The following is a 17,983-nucleotide window of genomic DNA, read 5'->3' as shown; positions in this document are numbered from 1 at the left end:
AAACCAGCTTCTGTTTCTGTTTTTCTAGGTGTGCTTTTTGCAAATTTGTTACCATGTCACATTTTGAGGCATATCTGAAAAAAATATTGGAAATTTGATTTCTCTATCTGTATCTGTATCTCTCCTATATGATATATCCAAAAAAGTACTGGTTACAAGCCAAACATCTTTTCATCAGAAAAGGATATACATATACTAATTAAGATTTTCAAGTTCAACTTAAAGCTTAATTTTAAAAGACACATTAAGGGTAAAATTTCCCTGGCTTTAGCTTTCCCTTTCAGAGCACTTCAATAGCAAATGTGGCCTTATTGGTGAAATAGTCTATTCATCTAAAAGATTTGTAGGGCCGCCCATCTTAGAACACAACTCTGGGCGGCTCACAACAATAGTAAAACCAAGAAGCTTAAAAACCATAAAAACAAAAACCCAGCACCTCAGCCATCCTCCTCTGATGCCTCCAACAAAACCATCCACAGGTTTCCATTTCACCCTATCCCAGTGCCAGGAGGAATATCCAGTTCTTTTATAGCCTTCCAGAAGGAGAAGAGAGGGGGGCCTGCTGGCTCCCCAAGGAAATGGGGTTCCCCAGGGCAGGGGCTGCTATGGAAAAGTCGCACTTCCGAGGTCCCATTAAATGGCAGCATTTCAAGGAAGGGCTGTTAATGAACTGTTTCCATGCCTTGGTTTTCAAGCAACGATAAAGGCAGCTCTTCTCTGTACAAATGCCCCAGGAAACAGTTTTAATAAGCCAGGTGAGTACTGTCAAAGACGGAGTTCAGGCACAGGGCTTGTTCTCAAGCTGGTCAGCCAGACTGATTTTGTCAGTCAGGCAGCTACATCTGATCTGGGTTATTGCTAGAAAAAGTTTTAAGCATTTTCTTCCTACCTACTTTCTTACACTTCAGCAAAGGATTGTTACCTTGTCGTGGTGCTGGAGCTTGAGCACCTCAATGATGCCATGAGCTAAACCGTGAAGGGCCACCCAAGACGGGAAGGTCATGACAGAGAGGTCAGACTAAATGCGATCCCTGGGGAAGGTAATGGCAACCCACCCCAGTATTCTTGCCGTGAAAACTAAATGGATCAGTACAACCAGAGATATGTCGGTATACCATCGGAAGATGAGACCCCCAGGTCGGAAGATGGTCAAAATGCTACTGGGGAGGAACAGAGGATGAGCTCAACTAGCCCCAGACGTGATGACGCAGCTAGCTCAAAGCCGAAAGGACGGCTAGCGGCCGACGGTGCTGGTGGTGAACGGCGAATCCGATGTTCTAAGGATCAACACACCATTGGAACCTGGAATGTAAGATCTATGAGCCAGGGCAAATTGGATGTGGTTATTGGTGAGATGTCAAGATTAAAGATAGACATTTTGGGCGTCAGTGAACTGAAATGGACTGGAATGGGCCACTTCACATCAAATGACCACCAGATCTACTACTGTGGACAAGAGGACCACAGAAGAAATGGAGTAGCCTTCATAATTAATAGTAAAGTGGCTAAAGCAGTGCTTGGATACAACCCAAAAAACGACAGAATGATCTCAATTCGAATTCAGGGCAAGCCATCTAACATCACAGTGATCCAAATATACGCCCCAACCACAAATGCTGAAGAAGCTGAAGTAGAGCAGTTCTATGAGGATCTGCAGCACCTACTGGACAACACGCCTAAAAGAGATGTTATTTTCATCACAGGAGACTGGAATGCTAAGGTGGGCAGTCAAATGACACCTCGAATTACAGGTAAGTATGGCCTGGGAGAACAAAATGAAGCAGGACATAGGATGATAGAATTTTGCCAAGACAACTCACTCTGCATAACAAACACTCTCTTCCAACAACCTAAGAGACGGCTTTATACATGGACTTCACCAGATGGACAACACCGAAATCAGATTGATTACATCCTTTGCAGCCAAAGGTGGCGGACATCTGTACAGTCAGTAAAAACAAGGCCTGGAGCTGACTGTAGTTCAGATCACGAACTTCTTCTTGCACAATTTAGGATCAGACTAAAGAGATTAGGGAAGACCCACAGATCAGCTAGATATGAGCTCACTAATATTCCTAAGGAATATGCAGTGGAGGTGAAGAATAGATTTAAGGGACTGGACTTAGTAGATAGGGTCCCGGAAGAACTCTGGACAGAAGTTTGCAGCATTGTTCAGGAGGCGGCAACAAAATACATCCCAAAGAAAGAGAAAACCAAGAAGGCAAAATGGCTGTCTGCTGAGACACTAGAAGTAGCCCAAGAAAGAAGGCAAGCAAAAGGCAACAGTGACAGGGGGAGATATGCCCAATTAAATGCAAAATTCCAGAGGTTAGCCAGAAGAGACAAGGAATTATTTTTAAACAAGCAATGCACGGAAGTGGAAGAAGACAATAGAATAGGAAGGACAAGAGACCTCTTCCAGAAAATTAGAAACATTGGAGGTAAATTCCAGGCCAAAATGGGTATGATCAAAAACAAAGATGGCAAGGACCTAACAGAAGCAGAAGAGATCAAGAAAAGGTGGCAAGAATATACAGAAGACCTGTATAGGAAGGATAACAATATCGGGGATAGCTTTGACGGTGTGGTCAGTGAGCTAGAGCCAGACATCCTGAAGAGTGAGGTTGAGTGGGCCTTAAGAAGCATTGCTAATAACAAGGCAGCAGGAGATGACGGCATCCCAGCTGAACTGTTCAAAATCTTGCAAGATGATGCTGTCAAGGTAATGCATGCTATATGCCAGCAAATTTGGAAAACACAAGAATGGCCATCAGATTGGAAAAAATCAACTTATATCCCCATACCAAAAAAGGGAAACACTAAAGAATGTTCAAACTATCGAACAGTGGCACTCATTTCACATGCCAGTAAGGTAATGCTCAAGATCCTGCAAGGTAGACTTCAGCAGTTCATGGAGCGAGAATTGCCAGATGTACAAGCTGGGTTTAGAAAAGGCAGAGGAACTAGAGACCAAATTGCCAATATCCGCTGGATAATGGAAAAAGCCAGGGAGTTTCAGAAAAACATCTATTTCTGTTTTATTGACTATTCTAAAGCCTTTGACTGTGTGGACCATAACAAATTGTGGCAAGTTCTTAGTGGTATGGGGATACCAAGTCATCTTGTATGCCTCCTGAAGAATCTGTATAACGACCAAGTAGCAACAGTAAGAACAGACCACGGAACAACGGACTGGTTTAAGATTGGGAAAGGAGTACGGCAGGGCTGTATACTCTCACCCTACCTATTCAACTTGTATGCAGAACACATCATGCGACAAGCTGGGCTTGAGGAATCCAAGGCTGGAGTTAAAATCTCTGGAAGAAACATTAACAATCTCAGATATGCAGATGATACCACTTTGATGGCTGAAAGTGAAGAGGAACTGAGGAGCCTTATGATGAAGGTGAAAGAAGAAAGTGCAAAAGCTGGTTTGCAGCTAAACCTCAAAAAAACCAAGATTATGGCAACCAGCTTGATTGATAACTGGCAAATAGAGGGAGAAAATGTAGAAGCAGTGAAAGACTTTGTATTCCTAGGTGCAAAGATTACTGCAGATGCTGACTGCAGTCAGGAAATCAGAAGACGCTTAATCCTTGGGAGAAGAGCAATGACAAATCTCGATAAAATAGTTAAGAGCAGAGACATCACACTGACAACAAAGGCCCGCATAGTTAAAACAATGGTGTTCCCTGTAGTAACATACGGCTGCGAGAGCTGGACCATAAGGAAGGCTGAGCGAAGGAAGATCGATGCTTTTGAACTGTGGTGTTGGAGGAAAATTCTGAGAGTGCCTTGGACTGCAAGAAGATCCAACCAGTCCATCCTCCAGGAAATAAAGCCAGACTGCTCACTTGAGGGAATGATATTAAAGGCAAAACTGAAATACTTTGGCCACATAATGAGAAGACAAGACAGCCTGGAGAAGATGCTGATGCTAGGGAGAGTGGAAGGCAAAAGGAAGAGGGGCCGACCAAGGGCAAGATGGATGGATGATATTCTAGAGGTGACGGACTCGTCCCTGGGGGAGCTGGGGGTGTTGACGACCGACAGGAAGCTCTGGCGTGGGCTGGTCCATGAAGTCACGAAGAGTCGGAAGCGACTAAACGAATAACAACAAACAACACTTTCTTACAGCGCTAATGCATGCTTACTCATATTAAAATGATCGCAGAAGAACAGGGCCTAATGTAAGGCTGGGCTTGCCCTAAATAACTTTATGACAATGGATGGCAGTCATAGGATAGTACATAATTGGACCCACTATGCTGATAGAAAATCCAGGGAGGGGGTATTTGAGGGCAGTTGCCCCCAAATCTGCTCTAGAGGTATGGAAGCATTTTCCATCGACCTAGGAGATGGGCTTGGGTGGGAAGGTTTTAAATTCTAACACCCCCCCCCCAAAAAAAAAGAATTACACTCACTGCATTCAGCCACAGATACTTTGATCAGTGCTGGATGTGAATTAGATTTTATTCACAGAATACAGAGAATTGTATCAAATGAGCATTCTAAGGAAGGCTTTGAGAACCTGGGTTTTAAGCACCTGTGCTTGGGATTCAGGCAAGGACTCCCTAGTCACAAAAAGCTAGTGCAACCTCAAGATTTAGCCTTAGTTCATGTAGTTCAGTAATTAGGCTCTGGCAAAGAATCAGAAACTATTGTTGAATATTTTCTAATATGCAGGAGGCTTTTTTTGTGCATTCTTGTAGGCATAATGTAACAGTTCTACTGCTTCAACTTCTATCAATATTACACGCATAGATTCTACACAGGACATTTCTGTGACCTTGTCACATCCCATTCCTTGCCCTGTGTTAACTTCATATGCACAGGAAGGCAGTAGTTGATGAAGTATTCAGTCAGGCCTATATTCTCCACACCCTGACTTTTGGGTTGGGTCAGCTACCAGCATCTTTGATTTGTGAGTCTATGTGTTTCCTGCAGCCTCTTTCCTTTTTGACCTCCCTAGTTCCCACAGGAACCTGAGAAATAGGCTGTGCCCTTAGCTTTTGAGAGGAAACCAGATCAGGATAAATGGGGAGGGGCGAGGCAGGGGACAAGTGCCCATTTGACCTCCTGTTCAGCTTCTTCATCTCAGGTCACACCCTTAGTTTTCATCTGAGTGTGTGTATGTGCATATGTATGTTTCTGTTCCACCACTGTAGCAAGAACATCATTTTTCACTCTAAATTATGTTCAAGAAGGCTTAACTTTGAATTCACAAAGCAGCTAAATAGAACTTGAATTTCAGGCAAAACAAGAAAAGGGATGAAAATCAAACAGCTGGCTTCACAATGTTAGAAACTACATAGTTTAAAGTCCTCTGCAGATATCCAGCAGCCCATTTTGAAAGGGCTTTTAGGTCTTTACAGAGCACAGAAAAAGGGAAGCCAAAAGGATTAGAGCACCTTTCTTATGAAGAAACTCTTAAGTGTGGGATATTTAGTGTAAAAGGAAAAATGACAAAAGGGAACTATTGTAACCTGGAAAAAGTGGATAGTAAGACACTCTCTTTGTAATATTAAGAATGAGACTCAGGGTTACTGAGTGAGTGAAGTTTATTAGCATTGATCCGGGAAAGACAGAAGAGTTTGCTACACTTGGTTTGAAAGTTCAGATTTTAAATCCAAATTGGAGAGGGATGAAGTGTATATTTCAGGGTGGCCCTGGAAAGTAATCCCCCACAGAGTAAGTAATTAATTTTCATCGAGAATGGGGAAACCTGTCATCTTCCAGATATTGCTGACTATAGCTCCCAACAACTATAGCTACCATGACCAGAACTGAGAACCCCTTGAGTTACAGAGTTCTCTGGCATATGATGTCATACTCAGTGACATAGGTACCTTCAGACAGAACACAGAAAAAAATACAATCTTGTATTTTCGTTCATCTGTATCAGCTTTCCCCAACCTTATGCTTGCTAGGTTTAATGGGAGTTGTAGTCTAATATACCCAGGGAACAATAGATCAGGTGAATGAAATCAGTAGCGGGATGAAATTGATACTCCACTATTTGATACTAACTTCTGTACAGGGAGAACTGGCTAAGTTGAAGAGGGTTGCCCAGAAGTTAGTTTTTCCACCATCATTAGCATAGCACTGAGCCAGGATTTTGGAAGCTTCATGTTGGAGAAGGCTGGTGGTGTCATTTGCTTTGAGGACAGCATCATTGTGCTTTTCTGTTACTTTCTTTGTTATTACAGCTGTACCTGCAAGCCAGATTTACTTGGAGAGGAGCCCGCCTGCTGCGCCCATTGCTGCAGTTCACATTGATCATGATGGCATTTTACACAGGACTTTCTCGTGTGTCCGACCACAAACATCACCCCACAGATGTACTGGCAGGCTTTACACAAGGAGCCCTGGTGGCTTATTGTATAGTAAGTCTTCTATACTACCAGCTTATTATTTCAATAAATACCTGTAAATATCTTGGGTTGAAGAACTGTATTCCATTCCATGGTAGAGACTGTGTGATAGGACTTCATTTATTTTAGAGCAACCACCAATTGTAATATGGAAGATAAAACAAAAGCCAGTATTCAAGTACCATGTGTAAGGATTTCATCTCCATCACAGCGTGTGGAATATATATCCAAAAGGGAGACACTGCTAGTGAGACGCTTGGTTTGTTTGTGTATGTAGATTTTTATACTACATTGCATCTGAGAATCTCAATAAAACACTTAGAATTTAAGCAGTAAAATAAACCAAACAGTAATAACACTTAAAAACTGACTAGATTAAAATCTGCAAACAAGGAAGTGACCAACAATATTTCTTAAAACATTTCAAAGATAAATACACAAGTCTAAAAGGCCTGGGCCATTAAACATGTTTTACATGATAATAAAGTTAGCTCTTGGCAAATGTTCCTGCGGAGGATTTTTCCATTTTCCAGATACCTCTTTCTTATCTCTGATCAATGATGGTACCTGGAAGAAAGTGATAGCATATAACCTTAGCATTTGGGCACACTTGTGTAAGAAAAGTATTCCTTTTGACACATTGCAAGTTGCTTATGTTTTTATAAGTATAATGCCACCATCATGATCTCAGAGGTGAAGTTTTTCAAAATTGGCTTTTGTAATACTGCTTTTCTCTAAAAATCAGGGATACATTTTTTAAAACATGAAACCTATTTAGTTTAAATTAAATTTAACTGCATTAAATGCAATCAACATAATTACTTCCTATGAATTTACATTACATTAAAATTACAATTCAGTTGCAACTTTTGGAAGGGCTCAGAGCCACTCACAAGGCTTTTGAGAGCTTGATGTGAGCCAGAACCCAGGTAGTGCAGCTCTCCTATAAACAAACTGAAAACTTTGGATTCACATTCTCACAAAGCGTTCATTAGTTGTTGGCGATCTGTTTACTTAAATTTGTTGAAATGCTAAAAATATGGCAGGCTGCATAGTTTAAAGTGATTAAGTACTAAAATTGGATTTTTGTTCTGTCTGGACTAAATGTTATGTATTAACCTTAATGTGGGATAAGCCTACCCATGTTTATGAAATCAACCATCATAAAGTATAGAATTCGTTACTGTAAGTAAGAAGAGAAAAAGGTTTATAGGATTTTAATACCCTTGTTACAGTCTTGAGCATCAGCTGAGAAGCAAAGGGAGTCAAGAGATGTTGCATGCATGAGGATGTCACTATGCAAATGATGCACTTGCATAATGACACATCCAGTGTCAATTTGTTGTTACAGCTTTTACCGGATACCTGTGGTTACAGGGCATTGGTATTGATATCTGGAATGCTGGCACTGCAATACGCTAGGAAATTATTGTGAGCCCACAGGCACTGTTGACACTGCTACCAACTAAATTTGGGGTAATGGACAGTGCTCCAAAGCTTAGATGGATTGCAGGGGGAGAGAGACATCTGGGCCCTATCAAGCAGCACTTATGTATGTGGAAACAAAAGAGGCTCCAAACTTTGGCACAGACTAAAAAACTATACACTGTTTTCTGAGGGTTGGGAACAATGTCATTATATTAGCTGAAGACATTAGTGGTCAGGATGGTAGGGGAAAGGGAAGAGGTTTACCTGTCAATAGATTGGATTATGTTGGCATTTGTAAAACCAGGCAAGAAGGGGAAGGACACCCTTAAGCCAAGAAAACAAATGTGGGATTTCTCTACACAATGCTGGGAAAATAGAAAGATAAATGCCAAGTGACCTGTAACCATTCAGGTGTAATACTGATAATGCTGAAACTCATATGAAACAGCTGTTTTCTGCATTTCCCTCTAAAGAATGAGGTTTGGTATGTTTAGTGTATGAAAAAAAAGCTCTCTTTGAATGTGTGCGAAACTGGGCATGTTACCAGCATAGTTTAGTTTAGTTTAGTTTAGTTTAGTTTAGTTTAGTTTAGTTTAGTTTAGTTTAGTTTAGTTTAGTTTAGTTTAGTTTAGTTTAGTTTATTCATCAAATTATATGGCCACCCATCTCACAAAAAAGTGACTCTGAGTGGAATACAGTAAAAACTACAAAACAATAATATATAAAAACAACTATTATCCAGGAAAAAAAATCGTGATTAAAGGCTAAGAGAGGGCAGCAGATGTCAACAACAATGGAGCCACCTCAGTACCATGCTGGTCCCCTGGGGCCCCCAGGCCTGATGGCAAAACCAGGTTTTGAGGGACTTCCACAAAATCAAGAGGGAAGGAGCCAGCCTCACTTCAGGGGGCGGGGGAAGGATGTTCCTTTAAGGCGGGCACCACAGCAGAGAAGGCCCGCCTCCTGGGTCCTAAGTGTAGCTCCCTAGCAGATGGGACCTGTTAGCATGTCTCTTCTGCTGGATCTAATGGGCAGTTGTAATCAGGGAGAGGCGGTCCCTCAAATCACCTGGCCCCCTGCCATAGTCCACCTAAGTGAGTCCATAAATGATTACAGAGGCTCTTTTTTCTTCTTTGTCCCTAAAAGACTGAACACTTTTGAAGGCTGCTGAACATTTTCTCTCTCTCCTTCCCCCGCCCCCAGCGGTGTCTCTCCCTCCCCAACCCATTGTCAGCATTCTGTGATTTTTAACATCAGGATTATAAATTTAAGCAGAAAATCTTAGAGCTTGAGGGAAATGCCCAAATCGTTTTGTCTATAAGTAGCATCAGAAAATTAATAGTAAGAAACTTGAGTTATTGCTTGGATTGGAAGTACAGGTACTGTATTTATCTATGGAGATGCTCTGCTTTTCTGGCTTGTTTCAGGATGGTAAAAGGTGTTGTGCCAAACTGCTGTGCCCAAGTGCCCTAATAATTTGTTGGTTAGTGGTTGACTTGTTCTTGAATTCACTTTTCTGAATGTGACCAGGTAGTACAGTGTTCATGTATAGCTTTATGTAGGCAGAGCAGCTTTGCTAAATGAAACTTGTTCAGTGTTTGTTTTTTGCTTTAGCTGCCTTGAGCAGGAAATAAGTGGGCTAATGAAGTAGCTCTTCAGGCCATGAATCCAAATAAAACATCCAAGACAGATATCTATTTAGGTCTGTTTGAACACATTCACTAAAAGAAGCCCACCACTTCTCTGCGTAATTAGTTCCACTGTTAAACTGCACTTATCATTAAGAAAGTTTTTTTTTTCCCCAACAATTGAAAACTAACTTCCTGTTACTAAATCCATTATTCTATGTCTTGCACTCAGGAATAAGGAAGAAGAGAGACTGACTTTCATGTGGCATCCTTTCAAGTATTTGAAAAATGTATTTTACCTCTCCTCAGTTTTTTTCCTATCAAGGCTAATATGCCTTGCTCTTTCCACCACTCTTTGTGTAATTCAGCTTCTAGTTCCCTGAAATTATAAAAACTCTTTAAATATTCAGTTTCCTCACAGAGACAACAATCCAGAAAGGACTTGATCCCCTTTTTCCATAGTTATTTATGAGGGAATGCAGCTGTGTAAGCATTCACATGATGTTTGTAATTGGTAGCATTGTATGTGTCATTGAACCAAATTCAGGCTTTTTCATTTGTTTTTTAAAAAATTGAACCAACCTTTAGGATGTGTTCATATGACACACTAAATCAAGAACTCTGATTAACAAGTGTGTGTATCATCATCCTTCCCATCCCATCCACATCATGTTAACTCTTTCATCTCTGGGGTTTATTGTATTACTAAAAACTGAAGAAACCCCATTTTGCATTTATGAACCTGGAATTTGTAACTAAGGCTTGTTGTAATCCTGTACTTAATAGATACCTAGTTGTCCCATAGATGGGGAACGGAGTCCTGGAAACGCTAATCAGTATGACCGTAGGCAGCAGATCTGGGGTATCATGAGAAGGTAGCAAACTGTTTAATTTTTTCATAGTTTTGTTTCCCTGCCCCAGATGAAGCACAGAATTCAAGGTGTATCAAATTACTGATGATCTCATTGCACAGAAGTGAAAAACTTTAGGCAGACAATAGACGAAATGGACAGTTTCACTGTTTCCTGTGTAATGACAGGTTACAAATCCAACACACTTTTCCTGAGGGGTTAACAGATGGCCTGGTTTACTGAGGCAGAAGAGGGGAGATGTTTGGCGGCTTTGCGTTGACTTTCCTGTGACGAGGTAAAGGCCGTAGGAAGCAGCTGTCTGCTCAATATCACGCACATGTATGACCCTTCCTTTTTCACCCTGAGCATTTTTACCCTGCCTGCTCTTCTTCTGTATGCATCAGGCCTGAGCCAGGATGTGGAGAAAGCATTTGTCACCATTTGCCCAGCCATGCAGTGACAGGCATGACCAAAGAAAAGGAAACTGAGAGAGGGATGGTCAGCAATTTTTTAGGGCCTCCCATGATTTCAGTCATGGCAGAAACAATGTTTATAAGACTGGCTGTTATTTCCTTCATTGTACATGTATATATTTACATCTTAAATTGATATCTCTGTTTCCAAATCATGACTCTACTCTTGGTCTACTCTAGCTTCTATATAATAGTAGCTAGGAGAGGCTGGTCTCTGAAAGTGAGACCCTGGTACAGAACTGGTTGTCTTCTGTAGTTTCCCTCCTATTGCTGAAGGTCTGTACAGCCAAACTGCTTCTTGGTTGCCTGTTTTTCTCCTCTCCCTCTCACCCTACTCTCAGTCTGAAACTGATACAAAAAATGTTTTGGAGAAAAAGATTTGTGAACTCAAGAACTCTTTCTCTCATTTTCTAAGTCAATCAGTAAAGCAAAATCCGACATTGTTAATTGTCTCAGTGCCGATGTTGGGCATCGGCAATCTGGTGTCATCTAGATATGTGGGATTACTACTCCACAACCCTTTGTGATAGGCTGGGTTTGATGGAAAAGAGCTTTTGCCTCAATCATAATGGATTTATTGTTGTTGTTGTTGTTGCTTGGCTGGATAGAGAATCAGGTCCATGCCCTTAACTGGACTTTTTGTTGATAATTCTATCATCTTAGGAATTCTGGGCTCTTGTTTGTGTTGTAGGGCCCTGCTGCACTATGCCCATCTGACTGAGCTTTATTTAGCTGCTTTTGCTAAACTAACCCCCCAAATCACCAGCAAGCAAAAGCTAAAATTTACATCCAGATTGCAATTCTTGGCTTATCTTCTGAAGGGGAGAAAATGGTGGGGGGAGGGCTTGGACTCTAGCATGTTTTGGAGCAACAAGTCAAGAATATAGTCTGATATGAATATAAGCAGTTTGTTGGTAAGCTCCTGGCTTGTATAACCACTTTACTAGCAGGAGCTATGAGGTAATACATACTACAGGCTCTTTTCGCTGAAAAGTCAGAATCCAGAAGGATTCTGATTTGATAGTTACAAGGCTTTAATGCTGGGAAAGGTGGAAGGAAAAAGAAGAGGAGGATGCCCAGCAGCAAGGTGGATAGATTCAATTACAGTGGCAATGAGTGCACTATTGCGAGACCTGAAAGAACAGGTTAGGGACAGATCGTCATGGAGAAAATCTAGCTGTGTGGTAGCTAGGGGTGGAAAATGACAATGGCACATAATCAATCAATCAATCAATCATATGCAAACCAGCCTCTGTGTCACATATTGCTAAGCCAACAAAGAGAATACAGGTCTAGTGATTTATTACTTACTATTGTATAATATTTTTCCACAAGAAGGTTGCAATGTCCTAGCATTTGAATTTGTCTCAATGGTATCAAAAGCTTTTAGGTTTATCTAGTATTATGTGGAGCCTCAAGTGTTAACAAAGCTATATGTACTGTTTGACTGACTTTCCTGGCTAAAAAACGAAAACAAATATAAAATTTATATTTCAAGCCTTTCCAGATGAAACATTCTTGAATTCTCTGTAGCATAAATATACTAAGATTTGCTAAAATCAAAATACATTTTAGATTTGGTTTTAGCAGACAGTAATAATCATGTAGTTACAAAATATGGGAGGACGGGAATCTGAATCCATTTCCCTTTTCATCTTACTCTATTTTCAGATCTTTCCTTAAGTATTCCTGATCAAATAAACTTTTTTTTTAAAATACCTATTGATTATTTCAAATGACTTTGTATAGCACATTTTAAATGGGCGGAGAGCATCTTCCACAGGAAATGAAAGTCCAAACCAAAATACTTTGTGGATTTATCTTGTTTTTTGCATTCAGCATACAAAGCATGAATTGGGTGTTATACTTCTTTAACATTTGAAGATCATGTTTCATGATTTCTTTGCATGTCTGAATAACCTCAAGTCTTCACTAAAGCAAACTACAGTTTAAAAGAGAATTAATGCTATTGCTACCCAGTATCTAATTTAAAGCCACACAAGCCATGAATTGCAGAACTAAGGCTAAGAAAGCCAAGATGATGCTCCATCCATAATTTACTCATTTATAAAATTTGAGCCAGACTGAATGTAATCTCCCCATCTGCCATTTACCCTGGATGACCACCACTCGCTTCTGCCACAAATGGATTTGTCATGGAAATTTCAATATAGAATAGGAATATAGCTGAGATTAAATGAAGTCTTAGAAGGCTTCCAGACCTCTATTCCAAAAAAGCTATAGCAGCAATTGATCTGGAATGTAAATATAAATACATACGGTTGTGTTATAATTCAATTGAAATTTACTCATTCTAATTACAAATCCAGAGAAAACAAAATATGCCAACAGCCCAAAGAAATAAATAGGACAATAAATAGCACATGGCCTCACTGATTACATAGAACCAAGGTTCTCTTTAGAAGTTACCAGTTGTTAGTCAGAGTCGTTTATCCTTTGAATAGATGCCTACATTAACTTCAGTTCATGCTGTAACAACTTTAGGAGGAAACAGACTGCACATCTATCACAGTTCTTTAGCACAAGCAACTTGAATGAATGACAGGATGTATATGTATAAATGCTGTATAGCATACAGCCTAATGAAAGTAAGTAGACAGGTGTGGTCATGATTATATAAGTGCTTTGATTTCAATAGAATTTAGTCAGAGCTAACTTTTGTTGGGCTGTGAGTAGTTCACAGACCCTTTTCTTACAGGATGTTTGCCTGACACTGATCTTGCTCAAGCATTAGTAGCATTTCGGATATTATGAGCAAACTTGTTTCTCAAAAGCAAAAGAAAATACATCTGGAATGCCCATTCATCTTTAATCTAACCTTATTCAAAACAAATGAGTTGTATGCTAACAATGAGGAAGAAAGAACTCCAGAATTGCTATTCACTCCAAAAGATCTTACAATCTAACTATTGTTTCTGCTTGAATTATCTCTTTTTCTCAATAAAGTTTCAATTCCTCAGTGAAGTAACTATGCTTCAGTGCAATATTTAGATGCTGAAACATTGTAAGACAATTAGAAGCCTGAATTTAACATTTGCATCCATAAAATTAATCATTTCTTAAAACTGTCAAGTGTTTTGTGACTTCTCACTCTGGAAAGCCATTGAATGATACTTCGCTGGCATATTAAGGATGGCAGAGGTTGGAGCTAGTCCTGCATATATAATCTGAACAAAACTGACTCTTCCTCTCTTATTATACCCCAGTCAATCTTGTTTGCCATCTTTTATTATCCTTAGTATAATGTCATTGTCATTTCTCTGATTTTAGCTTCTGGTCCTTTATTAACCTTACAATGCTTGATGAGCAGTATCAGTCTAATTGTCACACAAATTATCTAAACTGAAAGTAGAACTGCATAGATACGTGTAGGTATGCATCTATATAAGTAGGATTTTGATAACTGGGATACCATTGTATAAGAGAGATTAACTTTATTCTGCTGTTTGCAGAACCAGGCGCTGTCTGGATCTCTTCCTTTCTGGCCTCAAAATAATATTTTGCAAGAGAAAAAGCACACCCATTAAGTTAGCCTGATAAGATGTTCAACTGTTGTATTAAAGGAGGATGTTAAAGTTTCCTCTCAGGGATTTTTCATTGTGTAGCTACCTCTGTGAATGGCTAAATGAAGACTTTTTCACATCCGTAACAGTGCTTACATCATTGGCTATTTCAGGGAAAAGTAGCTGGGAATTTCTCTTAATGCTGTCCCATAAATACTGAACAGTCATCCTGAGTAAGTGTTAATATATTAATAGAGAGGAAGGGATGGTGAAGAAAAGGAAGGCAGGGGGAAAAGGAAAGTGAGGAAACATTAGACTAGTCCCTGACTAATAATTGCAGATAACTGACTCTTAAGGAAAATTTAATAATAGCACAGTTTAGATTACCAGAAGAAGTGCAACTGTGTGATTTTGTGTGATGATTTAAAAAAACAAAATATAAATTGGACCTCTTCTACATTACCAAAACTTTTCTCCCCCAAATCTCTTACTTTAGTACACACTCTGCCTCAGCCTTTTTCAATCTTTTAACTCTGGAGGAACCCTTGAAATGTTTTCCAGGCCTCGGGGAACCCCTGCACATTCAGGCTCAAATAGAGGCCAGAAGTTACCAAATTATTATATTTGTTTCATGGGTAGACCTGTATATATGCATTAACAGTGTTCTTAAACTAAAAAGAAAGAATGAAACTTACCTCTTTAATATGAAGTTGCCCAAACTGGAAATCTTAAATAAATCGTGATCTCCCAGGGAACCCCTAGTGACCTTCCACAGAACCCTAGGGTTCCATGGAACCTGGGTTGAGAAACCCTGCTCTACCTAGGTATGTCCACACAGCAAATCAGCATAGTAAATTATATTGTGAAAAAGGTTAACCCACTAGAAGAAAACAAATCAAGAATGAAAAGGGAAATTCTCGTAGATAACAGAGTAATGTTGAAATCAGTTGCCAAGGTGCATTCTCTCTCCCTCTCTCTGTCTGTGTGGTGTGTGTTTTCTTGTGAGATCAAGCTTGTTCTATGTTAGACAAATTCAGTTCTCCAACATAGATGGGGACTGTGACTTCTGAACTGCTATTTTAGCCTCCTCTAACAAGGCTCACTTCACACAACTGGAAAGCACCAGCTGGGGACTTTTTTGCAGTATCATCACTTTATGAATGAGAGACTTGACTAAAGCAAAATGAGTAGGAGAAAAACTTCTAAACAGTCATTTTAAATACATTTATTTTTATTTGCAGGTGTTTTATGTCTCAGACCTCTTCAAGCAGAAAACAAAGGTGTTGCAGCCTCCTCCAATCCGGAGGGAGATATTATCACCTGTGGACATCATTGACAGGAATAACCATCACAACATGGTGTAGACTTTTGACTTCTTTTTATTTTTATTTTTTGTTTTGTTTTGTTTTTGCAAAATGACTGCTGACAGCAACTACCTGCTGCTCTCAACCTCATCTGACAGTAGAATGTAGGGAGAGACTTTTGCCTGACCGTCAGGTCTTACTCTGTGGCCTTTTTACTCTTTACAACATTTGCATAAAATGGATGTTGTTCAACCAAGTCAGAGGCAACAATCACAAAACAAGTCAAAACATGCAGGAATTCTAATTCTAAATGTGCAATTGGCTGAGTATTCATGTTGTAGTGAATGCTAAATTGTTCATCCTTTAGTGAACACTAAATAATTGTTAGGAAACTGGCCATCTCTGTTTTCTTTCCCCTTTCCATCTTTCCTTCCTATGAAGATTTGTAATTTCCTGTTAAGAAAATGGGACGGGGGTGCAGAGAGACAAACCCTCACTAACTAAATTATAGCACTATGTACAAGAAATAAGCACTGACATCGATTGTGGTCACTTTTTAAGGATAATCTCTTATATATCTATATATTTTGGGTTCTTTCCATTCCATACTGTGACTTACTTAGATTTAGATGAAGCATGCCCTGTAAAATATTAGAAAATATCTTTTCCTATTGTACATCCCACTGAACAACAATACAGCTTTATATCTGATAAGACATAAACAAATTGACTTGGTAAACAGAACTCAGCTGGTTCCCATGATTGTAAAATTCATTCAGTATTTGCTCTCACAAGTGATAACATCTCTAAAAATTGGAGAATAGATAGGATTAATCAAATATAGGACATTTTAAGATATCCAGAATCCTGATACCTTGAATAGGTATTGTCCATAATACTGTGGGGTATCTCCAGCCTGCATTTACTCAATGGCCCAGTAAATCTTCCCCTTTGCTACCACTAATGGTGGAACTGTATTTTGAACAGTCACCATTCATACAAAATACTTTTGTGTGGACAGTCTTGTTGATGTACATTAGCACTATGAGGTCTGGGGTTGAAACTCAGAACATTAATCCTCCAGGTGTGTGACGGACTGCTGGGCAGGGCCGTCTTAACCTGATATTTAAAGTTCTTCTTGAATTTCCCATGGCCTGAAGAAAACAAATGATTAGTAGCTATTCATTACACCAGTTTCCTCCATTTGCTGCTCTTGGGATGAGCCGGACTGCAATTTCTGTTAGGATTAGCAGATGGGAAGGAGGCGGTTGGAGGACGTGCATTGAGGGCACCAGGTTGGGGAAGCCTGCATTAGCTAATTGGCTGAATGTAGCTCTCAAGAAAACCAAGGGCAAGCAAAGGAGATGAATGAGAGCTGACCTAATTTCTAACCTTCGAGAGGGAATTCTGAAAGACAGATGTTTTAAATTTGTTTTAAGAAGTAAACTGAACAGGCTAACTAAGCAGACTGGCCTTTGCACATCTTTGCCATGCAAAATCCGTCCTATCATTTCAATTCTAGCAAGCTATGTTTTTTTTATATATAAATATATATAAATATATAAATATTATATAAATAATGTATAAAACATTACAAATTAACTATGTAAAATATTATTTCCAAACAATGTTAGATATATCCACTATGATTATAAACTGTGTTTTGACCTGTGTTTATTTACATGTTGCTGCTTAAAAGGAAAGCATTGACTTAATTTTTTTATAGTCGATTAAAATATTGTAGTTCTTTGGTAGCAATATTTTAATGAAAATAACAACTAAAGACAGTTATATAAAATTGTATTAAATTGTCTGTATTTTTGTAATGTTTCTTTCTCCTTTTTTGTAAAAAGAAGAATATGCAAGACTTTTTGTAGAGTACAGAATTAAAGTTTGTATTTGCAAAAATATTGCCGTATAAATGTGCTTTATAAAAAGAATAATTTCTTGGGATAATAACCCTTTTTTCCCTTGTCAAGGACTACATTCTTAGGTGCTACTTGCCTTTGGGGGACAGATGGTGATGGTGGAATGAAACAGTGGGGACACACCAGAGCCAAATGGGACAGGCTCCCTTATTCTGTCTCTTTCTGGCAGAATAATTTTGCTTTTTCTTTCTTACTTACTGAAATCCACTTCTTTATCTCTTCCTTCCTCCCAGTCCTGCAGCCAGACAGAAAAGGGGTGGGGGGGATCATTCTTACTGAGGCCTGAATTGAGCAGCTATGAAATCAATCCAAGGGCCCCTTAAAGCCTTAGACCTGCAGATTCTCCACCCTTGCTTTATATCAGTCTTGGATTTAAAAAATGTAATTACTGGTTAAAAGTTTTTATTTTTTTTAATTAAGGTATCTATGTCTGAATGTTAATGAAAAGGTATACTAAAGTTATTGTCTGCTAG

The 17,983-nt window shown here is 39.4% G+C and overlaps 1 protein-coding gene across 1 annotated transcript in view; it reads left to right on the top strand.

Annotated features, from left to right (window-relative positions):
• Positions 1-17,492, top strand: part of PLPP3 (phospholipid phosphatase 3) — a 77,596-nt gene extending 60,104 nt beyond the window's left edge. Inside the window, exons 5-6 of the mRNA XM_063298009.1 lie at positions 6,210-6,386; positions 15,520-17,492. Of these exons, the coding sequence (XP_063154079.1) occupies positions 6,210-6,386; positions 15,520-15,642 (300 nt within the window). The 3' untranslated portion in view covers positions 15,643-17,492. The remainder of the gene's footprint in view (positions 1-6,209; positions 6,387-15,519) is intronic.
• The last annotated feature ends 491 nt before the right edge of the window (positions 17,493-17,983 follow it).

Source organism: Candoia aspera, chromosome 3 (assembly GCF_035149785.1).
Source record: "Candoia aspera isolate rCanAsp1 chromosome 3, rCanAsp1.hap2, whole genome shotgun sequence".
NCBI classification, from domain to species: domain Eukaryota; kingdom Metazoa; phylum Chordata; class Lepidosauria; order Squamata; family Boidae; genus Candoia; species Candoia aspera.
Note: the sequence above shows the minus strand (reverse complement) of the source record. Positions and strands in the feature narration are given on the sequence as shown.